The following is a 17,297-nucleotide window of genomic DNA, read 5'->3' as shown; positions in this document are numbered from 1 at the left end:
TAGAAATTGATTTAGAATAAACATTAGAAATTGACTAGTCCAAACAATTGCCCAATTCAGGTCTCTGTTTATCACTTATAATATATAACTTAAAAACATAAAAACTCTATTTATTTCTGGTTAACAAGTTTAACTTTTCCTTCTTTTCAGCACGGAAATGTAGAATATATATTGTAGAACATAAAATATATAAACAGTCCTCTGCAAAAATTCTAAGGTGGATAGATATATATATAAATATGTTTGTATCTACACAGTTTATTTTAATTTCATATATGCAATTCCCAAACTGCTTAACTTCAAAGTGACTGGTCAGCTTCACAAAGTTAAAATAAAAAAAAACCCGACAACATAACAAGATCTACAAAAAGAACACAGTAGTCCTGGGAAAACAGGTTAGAAAAACCCACCTTCCATCACCCCAAAAGTGGAGGGGTCCCCAACCAGTAGGCTATGGTCTATTGGCCACTGGGCTGTGTCAGTAGCTGAACAGAGTGCGTGCACAGCCCCCATTTGTGTGTGCGTTGCTGCGAGTGGTCACAGGTGCTCGCAGCCCCACTCGTGCAGGCCCTCATGGCCCCACTCGCATGACCATTGTGGACACTCGTGATCCCATTCACACAGGCACTTGTGCCCTCACTCATGCAGCCAGTTGTGGCCCATTTGCACACATGTTGCGGGTGCTTGCGGCTTCATTTGTGTGACAGCTCGCAACCCCACTTGTGCAAGCAATGGGTGTGTGCCCACATGCATGCGTGTGTGCATGTGCCTGCCCCTTCCACAAAACCATCCCTTATTCTCCACTCCACTCCATTCCATGCCACCAACCCAAAAACCTTGGGGAACTCTGCCCTAACCAAAGATCTAGGGCAAGAACTGAATTTTAGGGCTCTTTTGAAGGGAGATAGAGTGGCTGCTGAATGAATCTCCAAGCAAATGTTGTTCTATAATGATGGTGCTGCAACACAGAAATCCTGCTTTCTGGATTCTGCTAAATGATGATGCTTCCTCAATGGAATTCAAAGGAAGTTGACCCTGATTACTTGGGATAGGCAGATATTACAAGAAATAGATAGTCCTTCAGGCAGCTAGGTCCTATACGGTATAGGACTTTGTAGATAATAAACAGCACTTTGAATTGCACTCAGAAAATATTGATAACTAATATATCTATATCAAGATAGATATTGATAACTAATTTGATGCAGAGGTGTTAATGGGTGTAGTGATATCTGCCCATCACAGCTTATGCTGCTACATTCTGAACCAGCTGTAGATTTCAAGTGGTCTTCAAGGGCAACCTGATGAAGACCATACTGCCATACTTCACCTCCAAGATCTGAGTGACACTAACGAGGGCTTCTTGATCCAGAAATGAGTTCAACTGGCATACATGTTGGATTTGTGCAGAGCCCTAGCTACCTGGATCATTGAGAAGGAGTTGAGAATCTAGGAAGACTTCTCCTAGTGGCATCCCCTTCTGGACTAAGTTTGGGAATCTCCAGAACATGGAGGTCCAAGCCACTTCACTTGGTAGAAGCCTGTTTTCCCCATCCAGACTCCAGCTGCTTCCAAGCATTGGGAGGAAACCTTGACAACATTGTTTTTTTATTCATGGATTGAGATTCATAGTTGAGTGACATCCATGTATTCATGATATCTGATGCTGACCTGAGGTCAACTGATTGATGACCTCTCCCTTATGCAACCTCATATTTAAGCAGGGGGAGCAAGAGCATCAAAGGATTTGAATTTGAGTTTACTCCCCCCCCCCCCCAATACTGGCTTGAACTGGCTGAGGAGAGTGTTCTCCAGTTGTATTCTCAACTGGTTTACAAGGCTGGCAAGATCAATCCTATCAAAAATTGCTGAGCAATAAAGTAGGGCCAAGTTGGTTGCAACCACCTGCATCCTGGCATCATCAGATATCATCAATGAGCATGATCAGTGCCGTCTCCATACTGAATGTAGGTCTGAAACCCAACTAAAATGGGATCAGACAATCCATTTCTTTCATGGCTCTCTGAAACTGCAACTGACCTCTTCTCAACTATCTTTAGCAGAAAGGGGATGCTGGAGACTGGACAAAAGTTGTCCAGGACATTTAGGTCCAGTGACAGCTTCTTCACATTTTATTTCCAAAGTTAAAATAAAGAAAAAAGAAGAAACTAACAACCATCAAATGCTAGTAATAAAAATAAATGTGTACAAAAATATAACAAATGACACACCAATTTTTCTACATCATTAGTGTATGTTCAGTTGTAAGCTGACAGATTTGTGATTATTAAAACTCTTTAAGGTTTGATGATACTGCAACAGAAGTGGGCTCTGGCAGGCACTATTTCTGGTTTGCTCGGCGCACTGCGCACGCATTTGCAGTGCAATAAAAATTCTGTGCATACATAGAAGCGAAAAATAAGATGGTGGTGCCTGGAGAACTGGTTCAGGGGCATGGCAAGCCTGGGTCGCTGCTGGTTCCAGCGACCTAGACCACCAAACCACTACTGGTTCGTCCGCAAACTGGTCCAAACCTGTAGGAATCCACCACTGTAATGCAACATAAAAGATGGACAGTTTATTACCACCTACCATAAGATCTAACACTTATTTCTGCCTGCATTAATTTCCTCATCCAAGTAATTGAAAAATGCAGACTATAAAGTCTATTAATATATACCAAATAAAATAATGTTTTGCAGGGGTCTTTGGCAACAGAAGCCAGGGGCTTGTGCAAAATTTATAGATAGATGTGGAATGTTGATATTGTTCTCCAATTCAAAATAATTTTAATGAGTTTACGGATCTTTGCACTTGACATTGTATAGTCTGTTGAAGTCTCATTATAGTCTCGGGGTTTTTAACTTTCAGTTCCATTTTTTGGACATTAAATCTATCAAGTCTTGTGAAATAAACAATGAATAAGCTTGAGGTGAAAATCTGCATATTTGCTCTGAAATTTGTGATGCCTTTTTTGGCATGATTGTCTATTTGCAAATGAAAACAAACATTTGAGACAGAAATATTACTAGAAAAAACAGGGAAAGAATTGCCATTTAAAAAAAAATAGTAGGAAGGATATTCTTGCCATTCCACTACAGTATATACACTTCTGTTTTGTTAAGTCATGGCTTGTTTGTCCCCTTCTCTCTCGTTATGAATTACAGAACTTCAGGAAATTCCCAAAGTTAATAATAATTTCAGATAGATTTTATAAAGTAAAAAGACATGCTGTTTTAATGGAAAAATGAACACACTATATAAGGAGCTCTTGTGAGTTAAGAGATAAATTGCATTAAATATCATTTGAAATATATATAATAATGTAAAAAGACTGGATTCAGGGACACATTGGAAAGTTGCCATAATGATTCTTGTAAGATTGCTTTTACTTTGGTCAATGAAATGGCATATTTTAATGTGCTAATTCCTTCTCAAATTTTCCAGGTAACAGAGGAAGGCATAAAGTTGGAGCTTGAACAAGAATCACACCATAAGAAACTCTTTTATCACAAGATTGAATTAGATAGGCTTTCAAAACAACAAGGTATCACTTCCTCTTATTTTGTAATTTTTTTTTCTCCTGAAGTACTCCGTAGTGGTGCTGAATATTACACAATCCCCTGGAAAGTGTGTAATTACACTTTATCTCATTGTGAAAGACAGCTCCTAATACTACAGAAAGTCTCCAGATTACAATAGCAGTTAGGACCAGGAACTCCATCGCAAGCAACACAGTCGTAGAGTGCAATGTCACATGACTGCATAACTTAGCAATGGCAATTTCAATAGTTTGGTTTGCCATCAGTTATACAAGGACTATGTGTGTCATCATGTGATTGCAATTTTATCATTGACTTCACTTGTGGGAAGCTGGCAGGGAATGGGGGAAATCACAGTCACATGAATGTGGCTTGCTGTGATGTTGTAATTGTGAGCTGGGTGCTGGGTGCTGAGCACATGACCACGGGAATGTTGTGGCAGTCAGAACTCTGAGGAGGCATCGTAACAATTGCTGAACAACAGTTGTAAATTTAGGACTATATGATCCTAAAGAGTGGATTTTCCTGTGCGCTGCTTGGAGAGTCCAAACAAGGATTAAATTCTGTCCTTCTGCCCAATGGACTGGATTGAAAATCTTGACCACGCCTACTGGTCTCCCAGTATCTTCAGTTTTTCAATTCAGTCCTTTGCCCATTAGGATGTCCTTTTAGTCTCTCCTGAGACTTTTCTTCTTTTTCTTACCTGTATCCTTTACAAGCGTTCATTTCCCTTTTATTCCTTATTTGTTCCTTGCCTAGACTGTTTTTCCTTCTAGCAGCATTAAATTCCTTCGCCTCTTTGCATCGCGACAGAGAGGCTCGGCTCTCCAGGTGTCCTGGGATAAATTGGGCACTGGGAGCTGCTAGCCGGCTGGTTTTCTACCGCTGGGGTTTTGTCCGTCAGGCAATCCATGCGGCGAGATACCAAAGTCTTCAGCGGAGGTGAGCTTTCAAAGCGGAGTGACAGCCGGCTTTTCTCTTCACAGCGGAGGCAACGTGGTGCTTCCCTGGGCGCTGCCATCTTGCGCCATCCCTTTACAGTAGCCATTTTCGAGCGGCAAAGTTTCCCGCTGTTAGCGTGATTGCCTTGTTTTCTCAGCAGCGACTGGAGAGAGACAGGATGGCGATCAGAGTGCTCTCTTGAAGCAGCGAGAATTTAGGCTATTTCGGAGGTTTCTCTGGCCGAGGCCACCCTCCACGTCTAGCCTTTCGATTTCTGGCGCACTCCTCCACAATCCTCTTCCCCCAGCAGCATTAATTTGTGTCCCATTGGCACACGCTTGCACTGCTTCCCAGCGAATTGCCAGCAGTCACTCTACTTGCCAGATCTCTGCCTGACCACCGCAGAAGCCGACTACCACCATGGCGGATGAGATCTCCGTGGACCCCCTTCCAACAGGCCAGTCTCCCATTCCAACGGGGCCCTATCTCAGGAAGGCAGGCAGGGCTGCTAGGGAAGCCATTGGGGGGACCAAGACCAACAAGCCTTATTCCAGGCAGCCATCTAAGGTGTAGGAAAAGGATGCTTCCAGGCTCCATAAGGCCTTGGAGAAAGAATTTGAAAAGGCCCAAAGGGAGATAGTGGCTCAAGTCCACCAGCAGATCAGCCAGCAAGCCCTATTGGTCAGGATCCAGTTGGGCCCCTCTCTCCTCCTCTAGCTATCTCTGAGTGTGGGGGTTTTTTCAGAGAGGTTTTTCTCTCTCTGGGGGGTCAAGGTCCCCCTCCCTCAGGGTGGTGGTGGACCTATTTGAATGCAACCTACTTTCTGATAGGGAGGGTTTCCCCCTTCCTGTTCCTCTAGCCAGAGATCCCATTCTCAGGACTACTGTGGCGGGACCTGCTTAGTAAAAGACCTGGTCCCAGGCCTCTCAGTGGAAATGAGACAAGTGATTGCTACAGCAATCTCTCAGGGGATAGCTGAGGGCTTCCAAAGGCGCAGGGCACAACCACAGTTTCCACAGCCAGCTCCTCCCATTGCTCAGTGGCCAGTGCTGAATCGGTTTGGGACAATGAGGATGTGAGGGGTCATGACCTGTCGGATGATGAGAACCCCATTCCAGATAAACCAGCCTTTGCTGGATTGTTTCAACCATCCCTGTTCAAATCAATCCTGTTCAAGGCCAAAGTGTCCACCCACATGGAGGTGGTGGTGCCTCCTGATCAGGCAGCTGCGGATCCTACGGATCACAGTAAAGGCCTGTTCGATGAGAAGGTCCCCGCTCAGGAAATCGTCCCTTCTCCCAAACTCTTTAAAGATGTAGTCCAATGCCAGTGGGTCCAACCAGGGACTCTGGCCACCCCGGCGGTAATCACAAACACCTTTACTCAGTGGATCCTACAATGGAAGAGCTTCTTAAGCTCCCTTCCGTTGATCTGCCAGTTCAGGCTCTCACTTCCACTTCAATGCTCCCACCGGACCTTCTAGAGGAACTTAAGGTGGAGGACAAAAGAGCTGAACGGGCTTGTCACAAAACCCATCAAGCCGCAGCTTGGGCCATTAAAGCGGTGACCTCCACCTCATTCTTCAATAGGGCCACAATTGCCTGGCTTTGCCAGTTACTTACTAGGCTCCCGGCAGGGGAGGCCAGACTGCGGTATGACATAAACAAAATTGTAGCCGCGGTGGAATATTCTGCAGGTGCCACCCTTAATGTGGCAAAGTTTGCTTCGCGCACTATGGCCTCTAATGTCACCTCTCTTAGGCTCTTATGGCTACGCCACTGAAACACGGATATGCGTTCGAAGTGGAAGATTGCTTCTGCTCCCTTTAAAGGGGGCAAGTTATTTGGGGAGGCCCTTGACTCAGTTTTAGTTGAGAACAAGGATAAGCGGAAGGTGATGCCCACGGTTTCCAGGAAACCAGACCGCAGGTCGTCCTCCTTCTCCCGCAGGCAGGCTTCTCGCCCAGCTGACCCTCCAAACAACAACTCAAGGGACGGATCGCAATCAGAATCGACAGCCCTTTTGGGACAGAGCCCATCAGCAGCCCTACTCCTGGCGTCCCTTTCGGGGAGGGTTTGGAAACAAGCCCTTCCGTCGGAACAAGTGACCATCATCCCAATCCTCCCATAGCGGCGCGGCTCCAACTCTTTGCCTCGGATGCGTAGGTGCTCCAAACGATTTGGATAAGGCCTCACTCTGGAATTCCTCTCCCCCCTCCGTGCCACTTCATTCGTTGCCCGACTCCCAGATGCCCCACCAAGAGTGGTCTAATGGAGACCGAGGTGCACCACCTCAAAAAGATCAGAGCCATAGAAACGGTTCCCCCAGGGCAAGAACGCAGGGGGTTCTATTCCATTCTTTTTCTAGTGCCCAAAAGCTCGGGTGGGTGGGTGGAGAGAAATGCTAGATTTAAAGGAACTGAACCATTATGTGGCCTACAAAAAGTTCAATATGCAGTCCCTCCAATCCATCTTGGGCTGCATTCGTCAATGGGACTTCCTGACATCAATAGACTTGAAGGAGGCGTACCTCCTCGTCCCCATCAGGCCCGAGCACAGGCGCTACCTAAGATTCTTCTATGCCGGGACCCACTTTCAGTACAGGGCTCTTCCATTCAGTCTGTCATCAGCCCCAAGGGCGTTTACAAAGATCCTGTATGCGGTCACTGCCCACCTAAGGTTGCGGCCGATCCGCTTATAACTATTAAACATCTTGATTCAGTCGTCGCCGGCGCAAGCAACACGAGATCTATACATCACCATGCAGACGTTGTGGAATCACAGTTTTACCATCAACCTCGAAAAGAGCCACCTGACTCCAGTCACCAGGATTCGGCACCTGGAAACTGTAATAGACACTTCATCTTGCCAAGTCTTCCTGTCACCAGACCATGTCGAAAATCTCCGAGAACTGGTCCAAAAGGTTCGCCTCTCCCCCAGCACTCGCATTGTCACACTGTCACAATTGCTGGGGAAGATGATCTCGTGTCTCGATTGTTCCTTGGGGGAGACTACATACGAGAGATCTACAATGGTTTCTCCTGCCAATGCAGAAGGTGAAGACCAGCAATTCACCGGTCAAGGTACGTCTACCCACCAAAGTCATTCTTTCTCTCCGGTGATGGCTTTCACTAGCTCTCCTGAAAGGGACTTACTTCAAAGAACTGCCCAGACTGACCGTCACAACCGATGCCAGCCTCTTCAGCTGGGGAGTCACTTGCACACCCTAGTGGCTCAAGGACAATGGTCAGCTTGTGATCTCTCACACAACATCAATTGGTTGGAGCTGAGGGCGGTCAGGCTAGCACTTCGCAAGTTCCAGCACTGCATCCAACATCACCATGTCCTTGTCCTCACCGACAATGTGGCAACAAAGGCGCACATAAATCACCAAGGGGGTACCAGGTCCTGGTTCCTCATGATGGAGGCGGATGTGATTGGTCGGTGGGCAGAATGTCACCTACTATCCATTCGGGCAGAGCACATCTCCGGAGTGAACAACGTCCAGGCGGACTGGCTGAGCTGCACCAGATTAGACAACTTGGAGTGGTGCCCCTATCCGCGCCTCTTTCACCAATTATGTCAGAGATTCGGTCATCCCCTGGTCGACCTGTTCGACACTCCAGAGAACGCTCATCTCCTTTGATTTTTCACCAGATTCCAATGCCCCCGGGTGGAAGGGGTCGATGCCCTCCGATCCCCCTGGCCTCCGCGGCTGCTTTACGCCTTCCATCCACTGACGCTCATTCCCAGACTGATCAGGAAGATTCTGGAGGAGTGGGCAGAGGTTCTTGTAGTAGCTCCATACTGGCCCTGCCGGACTTGGGTTTGCCGATCTGACGTGCCTGTCCATCGCACATCCCTGGAGGATCCCTCAAGAGTCCATCTCTCAGCCAGGGAGCGGTTACGCATCCAAATCCCCAGTGACTCAAGCTAACCGTATGGCACTTGAGAGGGACCTCCTGAGGAGAGCCAACTATTCTACCAAGGTGGTAAACACCATCCAAGCCTCTAGACAACCCTCCACCTCGCGGATCGATGATGCCACCTGGACTACCTTTGCTAGCTGGTGCACGACTCGCCATCTTCAACCAACAGCTGCTTCCCCGCCTCAAATCCTAGATTTTCTACAGGAGTGCCTTGATAGGGGCCTAGCCGCTAACACCTTATGGCGCCAAGTAGCAGCCTTCTCCACGGTGCTCTCCTATGGCAACCATCAGCCACTCAGCAGACACCTGGAAATACGCAGCTTCCTAAGTGGCGCCTCCAACCTGAGTCCCAGGTTGTACATCTTTATCTGACCTGGGATCTTGCCACTGTGCCCAGGGCGCTCACTGGCCCTCCCTTTGAGCCATTACATCATTGGTCCTTACGACACCTGTCCCTTAAAACTGCCTTCCTTGTTGCCATTACTTCAGTCTGCAGAATTTCGGAAATTGCGGCTGTACTGTCCGGGACGATTTGTGTACCATCCACACAGACAGAGTTGTCCTCCGTCTCGATCCATCGTTTGTACCAAAAATTAATTCATATTTTCACTGTGCACAGGAGGTTGTCCTCCCAGACTTTTGCCCATGCCCAAATCACCCACGGGAGCGTCGCTGGCACTCTCTTCATGTTCGAAGGGCAGTCAAGAGATACATCAGACGCATGGCTCCCCTTCGTCGGTCGGAGGATTTGTTTGTCACTTTTCAACTGACCTCATTGGGTCGAAAAGTCACCTCGTCCACCATTGGGAGATGGATCAAGGCGTGCATCTCCCTGGCCTATGAACAGCAGGGCAGGCCTGTTCCCCCTCAAGTGACGGCACATTCCACACGCAGCGCGGCCACAACGGTGGCCTGGGCCACTCAGGCGTCATGCAAGGAAATCTGCAAAGTGGCGACCTGGGTGTCCTCATCGTTATTTGTTAGACACTACAGACTGGACAAATTTGCATCTGCAGATGCGGCCTTTGGCAGGAGAGTGCTGCAGGCCATTGCTTCTGAGACGCATTAGGGTTGGGATGTTACTCTTTTGTTGTTCCCACCCTTGGACATTTTTTTGCTTGGGTATGTCCCTTGCAGCGCACGGGAAAATGAACATTAGCTTACCTCAAAGGTCCTTTTCCGTGCGCTGCGGGAGAGTCCAATCCTGCCCTGAGGTTATCTCCTTTCCATCAAAGTTGTTCTTACTTTCGTCTGTGGACTTTTGGAAGGATGGAACATTGACGTTGACTTGACATTGACTTACCTTTCGGGACCATGCCTTCATTGAAAAATTGAAGATACGAGGAGACCAGTAGGCATGGTCAAGATTTTCAATCCAGTACATTGGGGAGAAGGACAGAATTTAACCCTTGCTTGGACTCTCCTGCAGCGCACGGAAAAGGACCCTTCAGTTAAGCCAATGGTCATTATATATGCTGTATCACTGTAGACAACATTACTTTTAATATATACTAAGCATCTTGATCTAAGAAAATTAAAACTTATAATTTTAATTACTTTAATGTATGTATTAAAATAATTTTCTTTCGTACCTCGCTCCACCCCTTCAATTTAGCGGAGATGCTGCAGAAGAAACGAAAAGAGGAAGACCCTTTGCTTGTGGAACTGAGCAGATCGAAAGAAAACATTGCAAAAAAGGTTGCTGAAATGGAATTGACTATTAAAACTTTAAAGGAGAAACAGAGCAAACTTGATAAAGTAACTCATAGCATGGAGATGAATCATTTTGAAAAATCCCAGAAATTATCTTCAGAAAATAAAGATTCTTCAGAAAACAAGCTACAAAAAAATCCCCAAAGTGAAGAGAGAACTTTAAACTCAATCTAGGTATGTTTCTAGATATTGATACAATTAACAATCTCTGCGAAAAAGATTTGATATCATAATCTTAATTTAGTAAGTCAAAATATGAAAAAGATATTTCCTTCCACATGTAATCCTTTTATCCTCCCTTCACACATTTCTGCAAATAAATTAGCATGACTGTAATTGACAGTAACTTTCATTATGCCTCAGCTCACAACTTCAAAATAAGAAAAAATTTAAACCATAATTTGTAATTTCAGATTTGATATCTGTGCTTATTCTGAAAGAGTGAATTTGAATGTTACTTGGGATTGATGATCACAGTGGAAATGATGACCCCTTACACAATTGATAAAATTTCCTCCATATGGCTGGAGTAATTCAGTGAACTAAAGAAGAGGGGGTATCCTATAGGTGATCACTCAGAGATAAGGCCCAAATAGAATTATTAGATAGCAGTTCTAGCCTATTTGTCTTTTCTCCTATGTTCTTTTAAAAGTGGTCTCATAAGGTCAGTTTTAATCAGAATTTTACTGATATCAAAAGAAGGAACAGTGTTTTAGGTAAGATGATTTTTTAAAATAATGGCCTTCCTCTAGAACAGTGATGATGAACGTATGGCATGGGTGCCACAGGCGACACGTGGAGCCAATTCTGAAGGCATGTGAGGTGTTGCCCTGTCAGCTCCAGTGCACATGCGTGCTCTGGCCAGCTGATTTTCGGACTTGATTTTCTGTCGTTTTTCCCGAACTTCAGTTTGCATGTTGGGCTGTTTTTCTCTCTCCCCAGGCTCCTAGAAAGCCTCTGGAGCCTGGGGTGGGCGAAAAATGGACCTACCGGGCCCACCAGAAGTCAGGAAACAGGCCATTTCCAGCCTCCAGAGGGCCTCGGGGGGCGTGGGGGGTGAGGCTGTTTTTGCCCTTCCCCGCCTCCAAGAAAGCTGTGTGCGCATGCGCGAGGCAGAAAGGGGTCACGCGCATTCACGGAGCACAGTGCTGGGGTCATTAAATTATGGGGGTGGACATGTGAGAGAGCGCACGTGCCTGCTTTTCACACCCGAGGCGAAAAAGGTTCGCCATCACTGCTCTAGAAGAAAACATTGATGTTTGAAAAGGATTATGTTGTAGCAAATAGGGATGAACAAAACAACAAATCCTTAGAAAATTACTGATGATAACAAAATGTTATTTTTGTGATCAATAGTTTGTGATAAATAACTGTTAAGATATTTTGTAATGAAATTCTATAGAGGACTTTCTCTTATATAAATATCTTTTTGTTTAGTCATAAAGAAGTGATTGTTTACCTGGAGTAAGGACAGAAACCAGCAGAAGGAAAAACCTAAAAGACTGTCCCATACCTGACCTGACTAGAGGTTAGAAGCTGTGGTAAGATTTTGAGATGAAGACTACAATTCTAGAGTTTTTTTTTCCTGTCATGATTTGAAACACTATATTTTATTCAGATTATTTTATGTTTCAAGAAAAGTAAAAAAAAAAAGTTACGAAATTTTGTCTCTTGGCTCATTAAATATCAGTATAATATATTTTTATCAATGGCATCTCCTCAAAGAAGATAATAAGCTCTATATTTTCTGAACAGTTGAAAGTTTCATTAAATTGCAGTTTCATTAAACCTAATTTTTAGGTTGCAGTTGTGAGAACATTTGATTAATTTTTGTTGATGGATTGCCACAGCTCTCAAAACTTTTCAGGAGGGGGTTTTTGTGTATAAAAATGATAATAGGAAGCTTAATGTGTTCTTGTTATGAGAAAGTAGCAGCATCACTCAGTTTTTCCCCCTGGATAATGTCACCCTAAGATGCTTCTTGTTATTCATATTATTCTATTTTAAAAGAATGGATCTTTTAAGAACATTTTAAAAGAATGCCACATTATTCTATGAGTACATTGTATGGCATTATACTCTAAGAAAGAAGTCAGTGCCATATTTATTTCCCTCTGGTCAGAAAAAATGTTTTTTAAAAAAACGTTTCCTCATGACATCTACAAACACAAATCTCCACCATTGGAAGCCTTCAGAAAACTTTAATAAGTAAAACATATTTTCTCTTCTTTTAGCGTTCTATTAGTTTTTGCTGAAATGTTCTTCACAATTTTAAGCTCAGCTCTAACTAAATATTTAATCTTCCAGTAGGCTTTGGAGCATTTGGGGAAAAAAAAACATGTCATAGAACTTTGTTTTTACACTACTTCCTTGAATGTAATGTAGAGGCAAACATGGAAATTTTAAGAAATTTTTAAAACAGAAAGGGGATGATTATTTTGAAAGATTTTTTTTTTTTGCAAAAGTGCTTTTAAATAAATTAGAATTAAATTAGCCAAAAGAAGTAGACCTTTGTGGGAATGTTTTTTGTTTATTATTAAAGAATGCATACAATTGGTGGATTGCACAAAACAAAAAATAACAGTAAGATAATGAGTCAGACTCTGAAACTGACTAATTAGTTTTTGACTGTGATGTTGAATATAATTAATTCTATTAGGGATGAAAGCACAAAAAGACAAAAAATGTAGGAAGCTTGCCTTTAATTTTTTCTTGTTTGAGACACTTTCATTTTTGGATTATAATACAATGTCAACCACCAGAAAAACAGCAAAAATGGAGGAGAGAAGATCGCTAGAGCAACCTGCAGAAAAAGGAATTACACCAGGTTTGCTTCAGAAATAATGTTAACAAATGAGCAAATAAGATAGGATCACTTGATACTAAATTGATAGTGCTTAAGAAAAAAATGGATGAAAGACTTGTAAAGAGGAAAGAGGAGATGGAAGAAGCCAAGATGATGGAAAATGCTGTAACAAATGTCGAGAGAGATAAAACAAATTAACAACAAAATAGAAATTTTAGAGAGGACAGAGGTTCCTGACAGGGAGTTGGAAAGAGAACTGGATAATCTGGCTATATTTGATTAAGAGAATAAGAATTTGTTTTAGGACTTAGACAAGGCCATAGAGTTCTGGTGAAGATACTAGAGAGGAGATTATTAAAGTCGTGGCAATTTTTGGGGATTGGGCAGAGGAGTGTATTGAGGCATAAATTGATAAAAATGTATAGAATAAATTCAAGATTTGCAAGAACAAGAAATATTCCAAGGGATGCTTTCGTGCACTTTGTCAGGAAGAAAAAAGGATTAAGTTTTGCATTAAGTATTGGCAATATGATTATAATTACTATTAAATTAGTATCATAACTTTGTGTAAGAGAAAATAGTATTTTTTTAACTAAGATTAAACAGTGAAGGATCCCATTTTGATGGAACAAATTAGAAGAAATGAATTTTACTTTTAAATAGCAGAGGTTTCAGTTGAATTCTGTCCAGGAAATTTGTGGAAATTTCTAGAAAAATTCAAAAAAGAATTGGAAGAGATTCAAATGAAAGTGTCAAAGAAGAAACAAAAACTCCCAACAGGTGTAAGAGGAAACTGAAAGGGATATATTGGATTAGTATTGGTTATAAGTATTGGTACTTATAAGTGTTGGTTCTTCTAATTTTTGTTATGTGATTATGGATTACAAGTTATCCATTTATTTTACATTAAAATATAAATGTTGCAAATGCTTCCCGAAAGTAAAAAAAGAAAGTCATTATTTGAAAAAATTAAAACGATATTATTTGCCTACAAAAGACACATATCGGAAAAAGATGGAGTTTTCCTTCTCCCTTGTCACAGTTTTTGCGACGACGTGTGTGCATGCACACACTTTTGAAAGAAGCACCTCTTGCTGTTTGGTTTGGATGAAAGAGTAAGTGTTCTTGAGAAATAGAAGGCTTTTGGGTTAAAAGGACATGTGATTAAGATGGCAGGGATATTTGTGATACAATAAAGTTGAAGTTCATTGGATTTGGAAAATAATTGTTATTTGTGCTATATCGAGAATGGAAGAGATACAAATCCAGGTTGTACTCAAAGACATCTTTCTGGCTCTTAGTATAACAAGAAATAATAGACAAGAAATAATAGGCAAACAAATTTGGCTAACTTATTGTGAGATACTAATGTTGTGTTAGGAAGAATGTAAAATAAAAAACTAATGATAGAGGGACAATGGTTTTCTTATATACAATTACCAGAAAGATTTACAATAACTAAAAGACCATCATAAGGCTGAATTTGAAATAGAATTGTGTACAAATGATGAATATGTAATTGCTAAAATGTATAAACTTTTATTGAAATGTGAAATATAAGAACAATTTCTGGAAAGTTTGATAAAGTGGACTGCTATTTTAATTATAATAAACAGATGAAACAATGGGGAAACGTGTGGTTGAAAGGATCAAAATTTACACTATGTTATAATCTTAAAAATATTTTTTTATACAATGATGTTTTGTAAGTATATGTCACCGGAGAAATTGCCTGGAATGTATAAAAGCACTTCATTCATATTGGATATGTGAACAACAAGAAGAGACATTATATCATGCTTGATGGATATGTAAAAGAGCTAGAAAATTAAGACTTTTCTTTTTGGAATTGATGGTCAAACAATTGGAAAAAAGTTTTAGAAATTTGTTTTTGTACTTGATAAATGCAGCAAAGTTATTATATTCACAAACATAGAAAGATTTGGCATTCCCCACAAAGGAAGAATATTGGATACAGATGATGGAACTTGCTGAGATGGCAAAATTGTTTAGCAAAAAGACAATTTCTATGTTTACTGTGGACAAGAAACCCCTTATGGACTTTTTGTGCAAAACAGGACAAATAAACGTGTGATTTGTGTTTTTTAATTATTAGAAAAGATACATTATAGAAAGAATAGAATCAAATTGTAACTGAAGAGTGAATTTATTAATGTATCTATACAGGTAATACTCAACGTGATCAGAATTGGGACCAGAATTTCTGGTGCAGTCATAAGTTATCAAGTGATTAGACCAGATTTTATGACCATTTTTATGGTGGTCATAAAACAAATCATTGTGGTCATTAAGCAAAATCATATGATTGTTAAACAAATTCAGCTTCCATAATTGTTTTTTGTTAGAAACCAACTGGGAAGGTTGGAAACCACAATTACATGATCATAGGATGCTGCACTTGATCATAAATGTGAGCCAGTTGCTAAACATCTGAATTGTGGTCATATGACTATGGGGGGATTGATAGAATGGTTGCAAATATAGCACAGGTGGTAAATAATTTTTTCAAAGTTGTCATGACTTTGAATTGTTGTTAAATGAATGTCATAAGTCATGGACTATCTGTAACTTCTAAAAAGAAGATTGGAAGGTACTTTGTATCTTTTTTCTTTCTTTTTTATTTTTCCTCCCCCCCCCCCTTTCTTCCACTTTTACCTTTCTCTTTGATTTCTTTCTTTGCTTTTTTTTACATTTACATTAGCTTTATTTTCCTTCTTAATTTTTTAAATTATTCAAAAAATCTTAAATTATGTTTTTAAAACTACAGATGTAATTCATTAAAAAATCTTAAAAAGTGGTCAGACTCTTAATCAGTTGGAAACAGAAAAAAATAATTATCTGAGTAAGTGAAATATGTTTTACAGCTGGATAAGCCTACCTAATCCTACCATCTTCTGAAAACACAAAGTTGGGGCTCTGTATTTGAAACTGGTAATATTTATTTTTTACCAACTGAATAACACCTAAATTTCACACTGAAAAGTCATGTAACACCGTTTGCAGATAGTCAAAAATCTGTACATTTATATCTGGATAAAAAGTATTAGTAACTAATTCCTATCTATTCACTAATTCGATGTATGTTCTTGGATTTTCATTGGAAGCTAATAAATGGATGTATTTTATTGAAAGAAACCAGAGTGAACCTTTGAAGTACACAAATATAGAAATTGTGTTTCTAACTAACATTTAGACCTCTCACTGCATTCCTAAAAAATATTGATCCTTTTTAAACATGAAGTAAATGAAATAAATACCACCACCATGTCAAGCTGTAAGTCAGACTGAAAGCCTCAAGCAACATCTGATGAAGTGGCATCATTTTCCGGCAGAGATGGTAGGAGGGGCTACAGTTGGGTTTGGAGAAATAGCCGCGGCTTGAAGAAGCAGTGCTGCGGCTTTAAACAGCACTCCGTGGCTTGGAGATAGCGCGCTGCAGTTTAAATCACAACTGTGGCTTCAAAGGCAGTGCCGCGGCTTGAAATAACGAAGCTCTGCGGCTCAAACAAAAGAAGACAGCCTTGCCTTTGATTGGTGGCAAGCGGAGCCATTTGTCAGGGCACACGAGGCGCTGCCCTGTTAGCTGGCCAGCGCGCATGCGCACGCTGGCCAGCTGAGTTCACCCTTTTTAAAGCCATTTTTCGCCCTCCCCAGGCTCCAGAGGCTTTATAGGAGCCTGGGGAGGGAGAAAATAGCCTCCCCCGCGCCCCCCCAGAGGCCCTCCGGAGGCTTCGTGAGCTTCTGTGAAGCCTCCGGAGCGTAAAAAACTGGCCCTACAGGAAACCGGAAGTTCGGAACAGACTTCCGGTTTGCTCGGAGGGTTGTTTTGAGCGCTCCGAAGGAGTCTGGGAGGCCTCTGGACGGTCCCTGAAGCCTCCGGAGCACTCAAAATGATCCTCCGAGCAAACCAGAAATGACTTCCGGTTTGCTTGGAGAGTCGTTTTGAGCACTCTGAAGGCATCTGGGAGGCCTCCGGACGGTCCCTGAAGCCTTCAGAGTGCTCAAAACGATCCTCCGAGCAAACCGGAAGTGACTTTCGGTTTGCTTGGAGGGTCATTTTGAGCGCTCTGAAGGCATCAGGGAAGCCTCTGGATGGTCCCTGAAGCCTTTGGAGCGCTCAAAACGACCCTCCGAGCAAACAGGAAGTCACTTCTGGTTTGCTCGGAGGGTCGCTTTGACTGCTCCAAAGGTTTCAGGGAAGCCTCCTGAAGGTCCCTGAAGCCTCTGGAGGGTGTCCGGGGGGGCCGGGGGAGGCTGTTTTCACCCTCCCCAGGCTCCTATAAAGCCTCTGGAGCCTGGGGAGGGCGAAAAAAGCATGTAAAATGGGAGGGAGCATCTGTAGTC

The 17,297-nt window shown here is 42.4% G+C and overlaps 1 protein-coding gene across 3 annotated transcripts in view; it reads left to right on the top strand.

Moving 5' to 3' along the window:
• The window catches only part of LOC309387771 (zinc finger protein 318-like), a 53,439-nt gene that overhangs the window by 24,432 nt on the left and 11,710 nt on the right, over positions 1-17,297 (top strand). For 2 of the 3 annotated variants that reach the window (XR_014174660.1, XR_014174661.1), the window contains exons 5-7: positions 3,448-3,547; positions 10,029-10,300; positions 11,564-11,667. Coding sequence is in view for 1 of the 3 variants with exons in the window: in XM_081944555.1 (XP_081800681.1) it covers positions 3,448-3,547; positions 10,029-10,300 (372 nt within the window). In the remaining 2 variants the exon portion in view is untranslated. Of the gene's footprint in view, positions 1-3,447; positions 3,548-10,028; positions 10,301-11,563; positions 16,089-17,297 lie in introns of those variants that run through there. The other variant, XM_081944555.1, reaches the window with a different exon arrangement.

Source organism: Natrix helvetica, assembly GCF_964273705.1.
Source record: "Natrix helvetica genome assembly, chromosome: 2".
Classification (NCBI taxonomy): Eukaryota; Metazoa; Chordata; class Lepidosauria; order Squamata; family Natricidae; genus Natrix; species Natrix helvetica.
This window is presented reverse-complemented; position numbering and strand designations above follow the sequence as displayed.